General features: G+C 35.5%; 1 protein-coding gene across 1 annotated transcript in view; it reads left to right on the forward strand.

The window, feature by feature from the left end:
• Positions 1–9,412, forward strand: part of Agbl1 (AGBL carboxypeptidase 1) — a 763,032-nt gene extending 753,620 nt beyond the window's left edge. The window contains exon 24 of the mRNA XM_012948687.2: positions 9,192–9,412. Within this exon, the coding sequence (XP_012804141.2) occupies positions 9,192–9,390 (199 nt within the window). The 3' untranslated portion in view covers positions 9,391–9,412. The remainder of the gene's footprint in view (positions 1–9,191) is intronic.
• Positions 9,413–11,895: the final 2,483 nt, after the last annotated feature.

Raw genomic sequence — 11,895 nt, forward strand, 5'->3', positions numbered from 1 at the left:
GAGCAGTTAAATATTATCTGAGTTGGACTTTAAACAGTAAATTGGATTTCTATTGATAGGAGTGGAGAAAGGTCAGAGAGAAAGATGGGACGGTCATGCTAGATAAAAAAAGACAAAACAAACCTTTCCTGTAACAGGATAAAAGAATTAATTACACATCACAACATAAGATGAATCATGTTATAACGCTAATTATTATAGAACAGTAGCAGTGGGAGGCCAAGGAGGGCTATTGAGGAAACTACTAATATATCCAAAGAAAGCCTGAAGTTTAATTGTTCATGTTTTGTCTCTTCTTTCCTAATGCACTTAAGAACTTTGCATGACATTTGTATAGACATTGTCTTGTTAAACCTTAAAACACCCTGTATGGAAATATAATTGTCCTTTCATATCTATGGAGTCTACATCCTCGATTCAATCAAAAGTAAATTTAAAATAACTAAAGTTGTACCTGAACTGAATATATGCACTTCAGTATATGCTTATTATTATTCCCTAAGAAACATGCTGTAACTATGAGTTACATAAAATTTACATGCTACTAATGGTTATATAGGAGCTAGAATGATTTAAGGGCCAAAGAAATGGCTTAGAGGTTATGACACTTGCCTGTGAAGCCTGAGGACCCAGGCTGGATTCTCTAGGTCCCAAGTAAGCCAGATGCACATGGTGACACGTGTCTGGAATTTGTTTGCAATGGCTAGAGGACCTGGCGTTCCTATTCTCAATCTCTCTTCTGTCATAAATAAATAAATAAATAAATAAATAAATAAATAAATAATAAAAATTAAATAAATAAAATGATTTAAATTATATGCAAGGATATGCACAGATTTTTTTTTTTACAAATATAGAGAATAGAGATTTTGATAGCTGCAGTGAGTCACAGATAAGAGGAATGATTTTATTAGGATTTTTACCCTACATATCTAGAAACTGACTTTGAATCTGACAGGAAAGCCTTTAAAGTATTTGATATCTTGCTCAGAGCTGTGAGCTGTTGAGGGAGAGAGTCAATATTTAGGACACAAAATAGATGTTTTTATCATTGCATATGTAGCCACCTTCAGGTGATAGTTACCAATATCACCAGTTATTTAAACATAAATAATTAGGAGAAAGTCAAAAGATAGTATTAAAAGAGGTTATTTCTAATTTACAATACCATGAATTATTTTTTTTAAATATTTTATTTACTTATTTGTGAGTGAGACAAAGAGACAAAGAGGGAGAGACAGAGAGAGAGGGAGAAAGAGAGGTAGAATGAATGGGCACACCAGGGTCTCCAGCCACTACAAATTAACTCCAGCCACATGTGCCACCTGGTGCATATTGCTTATTTGGGTACTGGGGAAATCAAACCTTGGTCTTCAGGCTTCACAAGCAAGCATCTTAACCCTATGCCATCTCTCTAGCCCAGTCAACTGACTGAATGAAATCATTCTACCACTCTGAAAAACTGTCAGAATCATCAGTCTGTGGGACTCACACAAATCTATATTTACTAGAATTGTTTTGAAAACTTACATGATGCATTAACTTTATCAAGGCCTACTTTGAATATTTTTCTCAATTTTAGGTTATTTTGAATGTATTTATGTGCAGGATAAATGAGATCTTGAACTTTTTCACTTGCAGCAATTATATAAATATTTTAATTTTTATATACAGCCAATTATATCTTAAAATTGGTCCATTTGCCAGTTATCTGGGTCATAAAACACATTATCTTCATAGCAAATAAAATAAGGAAAACAACAAAAAACATGAAAAACCATAGAACGAAAATCTATTTAGACCTTTTCAATTAATTAAGTTGTGGGTATTGACAAATAGTCAAAATTTCAGAATGAATCTGACATACAAAATCCAAATCAAGTAATATATGTCTTCATTGATATTCTGTGCCCAAGTAGAATCAAAGCTGTTTTTCTCTTTGAAGAAATAAAATTCATTAATTCTTAATTAATCATTTATTTTATAATGCCTACCAAGCTTCAACTTCTTGCTAGTCCTTGAGTGGGGCTGTAAGACCACTCCTAGATGATGAATTGCTGGCAATGTGGACCCATTAATATTAATGCAATAATGGAAACATGCCCAAGGAATACCAATATGGGGTGACTGTTCAGATAAGGAAGCAGAAAGATGAACCACTGCATCCATCTGATTCTGAGAGTGAGGTGTATTTGGTGACAACTCTCATAGCAAGTTCAAGCCATATACATTAGAAGCAGGCCAGCCCATTCTAGAACTGCCTTCAGATCGAGTCTGATACATGTGGGACACATGAATGAGCAGGGAAACTTGAGATTCAAAATTCCAGAGGCCCCCCTATGACATTACAACTCATAATGTGCATGTCCATTGTTGAAGCTGTAGGGGCAAAGGGAAAAATAGAATAAAATATGGAAAAGAGCTTATGGGCTGAAGCATTAGAAAGCTACAATAGAAGATAGGGCAAGTGGAGAGGAAACATTCAAGAGAATCTACACACACAAAAGGAGGATAATTTAATAGCTGGCTTGATGTGGACAATGAGGGAAGTGGAGAGGTCTAGTACCATGTGCCAGTCCTTAATGCACCAAAGTGAGTAGGTTTTTACATGAGGATGGAAGACTGTACAGAGGTAATTGTGCTGAAGAATTTTCTTGTAGGTTGAATTGGGGGAGATGGTGGAGATACCAGCCAGGTGGCTAGAAGTCCTGTTCTGAAGTTTGGGAATGTTAAGTCATCCCTGGATAACTAAACTCTAAATATTAGTTATGGAAAATCAGATGGTGCATTATTTAGCTTTTGTAAAGTCTTAACTTTTGCCTTTTCTTTTGATGTTTTAATTCTTTGAGATGCACAGCCTTTGTAATTATTATAGATTCTGAGAAAGTTGTAAAGGCAGTACAAAGACTTCTTTATGCTTTCCCCAGAGGTAACATCTTAAGTAAGCTAAAAACATCAAAGCCAGGAAGCTGACATCGGTATAAAGCATGTTTATAGTTTTACACTTCTGTGTCAGGCATGTAGATTTGTGTAACTTCTACCATAACTAACATACCTCAAGTCAGTCTTTCCTGCATTCAATTACTTTTCAATTTTTGTCAAAAAAAGGTTCACCTGTTTTTGTGAGTGTATTTTTCTGTTTTCTGCCCTCTATAGATCTAGGTGTTTGTCCTGCTATAAATTCTTTTGAGTGCTATTGCTCTGTTAATCTTGAAGCTTCATGATCAATGGTTGAGATTATAGTTCTTGTAGTAGATGGTTTGTCTAGTATGTATGAAGTGCTGGGTCTGCTCCCCTAGCACTATCTAAAACCAAAATTGGTGGTACATGACTGTAATACCAGCATGCTTGGCTGCATAGTTTGTGATCAGTGTGAGCTGCATGATGACCCTGTCTAAAAAAAAAACATACGAAAGGGCTGGAGAGATGGCTTAGCGGTTAAGCGCTTGCCTGTGAAGCCTAAGGACCCTGGTTCGAGGCTGGATTCCCCAGGACCCACTTTAGCCAGATGCACAAGGGGGTGCACGCGTCTGGAGTTCGTTTGCAGTGGCTGGAGGCCCTGGCGTGCCCATTCTCTCCCTCTCCCTCTCCCTCTCCCTCTCCCTCTCCCTCTCCCTCTCCCTCTCCCTCTCCCTCTCCCTCTCCCTCTCCCTCTCCCTCTCCCTCTCCCTCTCCCTCTCCCTCTCCCTCTCCCTCTCCCTCTCCCTCTTCCTTTCTTTCTCTCTCTCTCTCTCTCTCTCTTTGCCTCTTTCTCTCTGTCTGTTGCTCTCAAGTAAGTAAATAAAAATAAATGAAAAAATAATTTTAAGAAGACCATAAAAAAGAAGAATGAAATAGAAAGTGCGGAGATTAAGTGACCATTCCTACTTTAGTTTTGTTTTCAGTATCATTTTAACTATTTTTTTTATAATTTTCCTTCCCACATAAATTTCAGAATAGTCTTTAAAAGATCAAACATCTTTTTGATATTCTAAGAATGATTGAGTTAGACTACAATATCATTTTTGGACCAATTGCAGTCTTTGCTATTTTGATTTCTCAAAATCTTTCTTTTTTTTCTTTTGGTTTTTCGAGGTAGGGTTTCACTCTAGCTCAGGCTGACCTGGAATTTACTATGTAATCTCAGGGTGGCCTCGAACTCATGGCAATCCTCTTACCTCTACCTCTCGAGTACTGGGATTAAAGGCATGCACCACCATGCCCGGCTCAAAATCTTTTTTTAAATCATTTATTTAGATTTTTTTTTTTCATTCTGTGGCCAGCTTCTTATAGCTTTTAGCAAATAAGTCTGATATGTATTTTGTTAACTAAAACTCAAGCACTTCATTTCAGTTAGTAATTATAAATTTTAAGTCATTATAACAGATTTATTCTTATTAAATAAAAATATATCATTTTATATTTGCATTTTGATCTCATAATCTGAAATTATCTGACCTCACTTATGGCTCTAGGAGAGGTTAAGTCTTTAGTTGTCTTTTGTATATCCCACATAGTAGCAGTTTCATTAATTGCTTTTTTATCTGTGTGTCTTTTATTCTTCTTCTCTTGCCTTATTAGCTAAGACTTTGGATTTGATAACAATGATACAAAGATATATTTTTCTTCCTCTTAATTGTTGAAGAAAAGCATGATCTTTCTCTGTTATATATTGCATTAACCATTGGCTTTGTTGATGTTCTTTATCTATTTGAAGAGCTCTTGTTATTCTTTTTTTATTAATAATGATTATAGCACATTGTCAAATTATTTTTAGCATAAATTTATATGACCTTGTTTTTCTTAATTACTAGCCGTTAGTTCAATGTATTATATTTGTGGATATTCTCATGTCTTTCTCAATTTCTTTCTTTGGGGTTTTCTTTGTAGAGAGCTTTCTCTTCTTTAGATAGGGCTATTTATAGATGTTTAATTTTGTGGTTATCATAAATGGGACTATTTCCCTTTTTTCCTTCTCAGGATATTTATTTGTAATCATCATATGAGATAGTTATTGACTTTTGTGTGTTACTTTTATATCCTGCCACTTTTTCTGAAAGAGGTTTTCAGATTTAGGAGTGCGTTTTTAGCAGAGATTTTAAGGACTCTAAGGTACAGAATCTGCCAATAAGCCTAGTTAGACTTCTTCCTTTATGATTTTTATCTCTTTTATTTCTTTTTCTTGAAAAGATAAAGACTTCAGCTATTATGGTAAATACCAGTGTATGTGGGTTAAGGGTGGACACCATTGTCTTATGCCAGATCTTTGTGGGAATATTTCAAAGCTTTTCCCTTTTAATGTAAAATTGGTTTTAGGTTTGTCATATATAGGCTTTATTGCACTGAGATATGATATCTCCAACTTTAATCTTGCCAACATTTTTATTATGAAGTGATGATATATCAAAATATTTTCTGTATTTGTTGATATTATGTGATTCCTGTCTTGAAGTCCACTTATATGATATATTATGTTTATTTATTTCTATATGTTGAATCATTTTTCTATCCCTGGAAAGACATCAACTTGATGGATGCAATTAATATTTTTATGTATTCTTGAACTTTGAGAATTTTCACCTGCTGTTCCATGAGGGAGATGGGTCTACAAATTTATGTTTTATATTATTTTATTTTCTGTCTTCATCTAGCTATGATATTGGTGCAATGATGGATTTGTAGAATGAGCTAGGGAGCATTCTCTCCTTTTTAATTTTATTAAATATCTTGAGAAGCAATGGATTCAGATCTTTTATAAAGGTTTGGTGGAATTCAACAGTGAATGTCTCTGAACTTGGACTTTTTTGGTTGGGAATTTTAAAAAAAATTGTATATTTATGAGAGAGAAAAGGAGGGGAAGAGAAAGCAAGCCACCTCTCCAGTCCTTGGTTGGGAAATTTTGAATTATACCTTCAATCTCATTACTTAGTATAGCTCTATTTAAATGATTTATCTCTTCTAGTTTAACTTCTGGGTTTAACTTTTGTAGGTCATATGTATCAAGAAATTCATCCATTTCATATACATTTTACAGTTTGTTAAAAGTCAGATTTTGAAATATGTCCTTATGATTCCTTCAGTTTCATTGGAGTCTACTTTATCTCTTGTTCATCCCTAATATTATTGATTGGGTTTTCTATTTATTTCTTTTGCTTAGATTTGCTATGGTTCTATCCATCATGCTTATCTGTTTGAAGAATCAATTCTTTATTTCATGATTTTTAAAATTTATTGTCACTTTCATTGATTAATTAATTCATTGATTTCTTCCCTGATCTTTGATTTTTTTCACTCTGGAACTTTTGGTTTATGGTAATTCTTCTTTTTACAATGCCTCCAGATTGATTATTAAGTTATTGATTTGGGATCTCTATATATTTTTTCTTCATGTTTTCTTGAGGTAAGGTCTTACTTTATAGCTTAGACTATAAAGTAAGTTTATTCAGCTTCCATATTTGCTGATTTGCATGATTTGTATATTATATCTTTAGTATCTTAAAATTAAACTATCTTTATTTACATTACTAGAATGTACAGGCATTATATTTATGTCATCAATAATGGACAAACCCTTGAAAAATAAGTATACTTTTGAAGAAGCTTTTACAGAGGCAATCAAAAGAAAAAGTAGTTAACCAAAAGATGACCTACAATCAAAAAGACTTTTTAATACATACCTCTCTCACATAATCATTTTAGAAACTCTTAGGTCTATTACTTTTTCAATATATTCCATGAGTTATATAAAATTGAATAAGCATGAGCTTGATAGAGATTGGGTTTATCATATTCACAATAGGACTAGAGACAAGTTATGGTTCAAAGCAAATTAAGTGACTTTAAAGATCAATATTTAGAGTTAAGCATATTTACTAATGGAGAGGTAATCAAAATCATCATTTGGTTGCAAGTAAGGTAAGGTTGTTAAAGAAGATATTGTTTATTTGATTGGATGTTGAGAGTTTAGAAGATCAGTGTAGTTATAGGAAGTTTATTGTATGAATAAGTAACTAGAAAGATATGAAGTTTAGCACATTGGAATTATCTCAATAAAACAATGTTATCAATTTGACTATATTGTGAGGCTCCAAACTTGTGAGTGACTGGATCAGATTTTTCATGGAAGACAGAAGAATCTTGGTAGAGTGAGACTGATCATACTTACTCTCAGACTCTTGAAAACTGAGCCCCGAGGGAAAGTCCCAAATGTAGGTACTGATAATGACCTCAGAGGCAATGGAGAATTGTTGCATGTTCTTAAATTTAGAAATGACATAATAAACATTATGATTTAGATAAGTAATTTTAAGTACAAATTTTGATAGGTATGTGTATCATTCACTTTCTCCTTGCCAGGACAAAATACCTAACCAGAAGTAGCTTGTGGAAGGAAGAGTTTATTTCAGCCTCCTGTTTGTATAGAAGTTTCAACCTAGTGGGGTAAACATGGCAGGAGCAGACAGCCAGCATCTCATGTAAAACTTGGCAGGGAGGAAATCACAAAAAGGCAAAAACATCCAGTGGGGCTAGACTAAACCCTCAAGTATATACTTGACAAAGTTCCCCTTCAGTCCAAAAACCTCCCTTTCCTTCCAAAGTGGTGCCACTAATTAGAAATGACATTCAAACACATAAGTCTATGGGCCATGTTTTACACATGAACTGCCACAGTTCGTAATGGTTACAGTACCCTATTGTATAACAATAAATTTAAATGCATGCTTTCCTTCCATACCATGCTTCAGTAGCTGCTTTAGTATTCCCAATAGAGCAAGAGAAATAAAATTTGTTATCTTTAATTCTCAGGGCACGGGGCTACAAACAACCATGTCTCTTAGTATGCACCTCAGCTCTAAAAGTCTTCTCATGAGATTCAGGAGATTTTTAAAATTCAACGGTCTGGATTTGAATTCAGGTCCTTGAGTTTGCACTGCATTGTCACTTCAATACCTAGGATAATATCCGGAGAGTCTCAGGCACTCACAGTTCTTGCTAAGTTAAAGGTGTGGCTCTTTACCTTCCATTATTCAGTGACATTATTATGCACAATGCAGCCTGTGAAAATGTAATGTCAATTTAATGCTGTGGGGCTGTGTAAACAAGATTCATATTTCTTTCCTTCTTACCACTCAGCCAATGTCCCACCAGATCTTCAGTGTACAGTACAGAGCATGTGAGAGCACAGAAGACGTTCACATCAGTCAGTAGACAATTAAGAAACTGGCCTCTGATTCATTTCCTGAGCTAACATGTAACCATGCCACTGATTACCCATTTTCATTGTTTATGGAGAAGCAGGTGGATGAACATCACTGCCTGATTTATGAAGTGCTTACCTTCTATAAATTACAGAGTAGAAGCCCAGCATGTTGCTAATCCTAATTGGTTAAGTCCTAAATAGGGAGCGATTAGAAAGTCTTCAGGTATCTAATGCAAATAAGGGAGATATATAGCTCCTTGGGAGGAAATTTCCCCTGCTCATAATATGTAGTGGCCTTTGCTACATTGCTATTTCTCTCTCTTCTCTATTGCTGGTCAGCCCCTGTTGATCACCCACTTGTTGATAAATTGGAACGAGGGAGGGTAAATAATGAGAAATCATAAACACCAGAATTAGACTGCTACTTTCTCATTTATTAATTTCAATGTGGATTAATTTTGTTTTCAATGAACCATCCATCATGGTAAAGGACGACTAAGCAATATGACCCCTACCACTCTTTGGCAGAATGGGAACAGTAGGACTTTGAGTGGTCTTTTAAAATTCCAATCTCCCTTTGCCCTGGGACTGGATGGCATGGCAGTCTCAGACTCTCACAGCTCTCTCGGCTTGGTCACTTTTAGCTTAACCTATCTTGAGAACACTATCTATGAAAGGTGAAATCTATTGACTGGTGGTGAAATGCAGTCTTAGCTGACAGAGGATAAAAACAGCCCACAAATTTAGAATTATGTGATCCCCAAACTCTAGGGCATAGTCAAGGACAAGAAAGTGTGTGAAACACATTTAAGGGAATACTGAGTCTTAAATTAAAACTCAGATAGAAAAATAGACTACTCTTCTTATTTTGTGTTCTTCCTTCTAGCTAACTTTTTTTTTTCATTTCCATTTCTTCTCTCTCCACCATTCTTTTTCTATTTCCTTTTCCCTGTTTACTTTCCCCTCCCTCTTCTTTCTGTCTCTTTGCTTGTGTGGATGGAATGTGCCCCAGGTTCAGCAGCAGAAACATGTCTGAGTTGGATGATGAGCCACCCTGCATGGAGGAAATTGACTACATTGGAGACAACAGCTCAGACCAGGAGCAGATCTTCTCTGAGCTGGACAAGCAGATCCAGGAGTATGCCTTTAACAAGAACAAAGGACAAGAAGATGAAGAGGGAACAGGGAGGCAAAGAAGAGCTATCCCGTAATCCTGAAGACCATAGCCAGCTGTGTCCCTAGCCACTAGATTAGAGGTCATAAAGTACTTCTTCAATATCACAATCAAAATGTATAAGTCAGTGGAAGAGCTGATCTATATGAACTTAGTCACTTTATTTCCAAGTTTTGATCTAGCTATACTATGCTTAGTGTGTGACAAATTCATAATTGTAACATTCTACATACACAGATGAGTAGCCCCTGGAACCTTTGCATGCTATCTTTGGGCTTACAATTGGGCTTAGTGGGATAATTGTAAGCTTTCCATGGATCTTTGTAGATTGTCCTAAGGTCTCTTCTTGTCTCCTGTGCTTGATGTAGAAATGACTGGAGGCAAAGGAGTGCACCCTCTCCTTGTCTTCTCAGCTATAATTTAAGTGCTTAAATTGTTACAAACATGAAGATTATACTGACTGGTACCACAGCATCTGAGCATAAACATACACCCTGGTGACTCAGAGAGTCCTTGCAGATCTTGGGTCATTGAGCATAAAAGGCAATGCAATCAAATCATTGCAAAAATAATTATTGATCATCTGAAATCAAAAAAAAAATTGTTTCAGAGGTGGCACATACCAGTAGATAGACTAGAAACCATGGAAAAAGACTTGCCACTGCTCTGCACATTTAAACTCCTATAGGCACAAGCCATTTAAACACATGTTGGAAGATACACGATGTTCTGGAAAATTCATTCATTTCAGAATCAGACAGACAGATGTGCTTCATATCCTGGATCTGGCAGTTACTTGTATTTAAAACTTAAGCAAATAATTAAATTCACCTAAATTTTGTCGTTTGTGTGGATTTTTTTATACATGCTATGGGAATGAGTATATCTATACCACAGAGTTATGGTAAAGATGAAATGACCTTGCATATAAAAGTGTGTGGCTTGGCACTCATTACACACTGATATTGGCTCACAGAATATGTGAGTCCCTTACAGCACAAAGTGTAAGTACTTGCACAGTTCTGAGCAAGCATTCTCTGGGGTCACATGATTGAAAAGTATTCCTTCCTGGAAGGGTCTGGGGAAGGAAGTTCCATAGAAGAGCACAGGAGTTGGAAAGAATTAATATGAAGGGAAATGGAGCAAGGCTTTCCAGCACGCATAGAGAATTAGCTGAGAGATATGAAATATGAGGTTGGATTATGAAAGGATGGCAAGTGTTAGGGACATAAACATAAAATGAGAGAGAAAATAAATAGTGCAAGCTAGGTCACATATAGGTTGCTTACATGCTGATCATATTTAGTTACTACAAAGAGATGGAAATTTCAAAATAATAGGCTTTTATAAGTCATACATTTTTTTTTCTTTCTGTGGAATTCCAGATGTAGGGAAGAAAGAACTGGTGTCATGGTTGCATAGTGTCAGGGAGTTGGTTTCTGCAATTTTCTAGCTCTATGGTGTGTGGCTTGTGTTCTTGATCAGGTGTCATTGCAGAGGCATCTACCTTTACATCAGCATCCCGGACCTTAGCAAAGTAACCAAAGGTAACATGTTCCTCACCTTTCAACATTGTTGCATGTTTTGGCCAATAAGAAAGTGCATAGGTATGGGCTGGAGAGATGGTTTAGTGGTTAAGCATTTGCCTATGAAGCCTAAGGACCCTGGCTTGAGGCTTTATTCCCCAGGACCCATGTTAGCCAGATGCACAAGGGGGTGCACACGTCTGGAATTAATTTGCAGTGGCTGAAGGCCCTGGTGTGCCCATTCTCTCTCTCTGTATATGCCTCTTTCTCTCTCTGTCACTCTCAAAAAATAAATAAATATAAACAACAACAAAAGAAAAAATTTCAACCATTTTTAAAAAAGAAAACGCAAAGGTAGCTGCAAGGAAGATTGGAAATTACTATTTTTCTGAGATGTGAATAATACTATAACTAAATAAATGATATTTTTGATCTGAAATTTAAATATTTAATACTGAAGAAAATCTGAATAATGCATATGGTGATGTCATTGCCAAAGTTTCATTTTATGGTGTGTCAACCACTAACAGTAGAGTTTTTGAATAATTCTAGAAACACACACACACACAGAGCAAAATTTTTCCAGTCTAGCTTCAGGACCTAGAGAGGAGAAACACATATGATAACAATATGAATGATCTTTTCTTTCTTCAACTCTTTTCAAAATTTTCTTGTGATAGCTCAGAAATGGCACATCTTTCTTTTGTATTGAAACATGTACTTTTCTATACATACACATGAAATTTAAATGAAATAATAAAGGCTGAAGTCAAATTCAATATATCAGCATTTCTTAATTTCTTTCATACACATCACTTTACTTTTATTTTTCCTCTGAAGAAAACATCAATGACCAATTCTTCTGGTTTTCTTTTGTTTTGAGGAGTTAAAGAAGTAAACTTGTCAGAAAGAAAACACTGAGATGAGTGTGAATAAGACTGCCTTCTCAGTAGCAGTTATTACCTCATCCCAGATTAGTTCATTTTATTAGTTTCTAATCACCTAACGCAGATCTG

Source organism: Jaculus jaculus, chromosome 3 (genome assembly GCF_020740685.1).
Source record: "Jaculus jaculus isolate mJacJac1 chromosome 3, mJacJac1.mat.Y.cur, whole genome shotgun sequence".
Classification (NCBI taxonomy): domain Eukaryota; kingdom Metazoa; phylum Chordata; class Mammalia; order Rodentia; family Dipodidae; genus Jaculus; species Jaculus jaculus.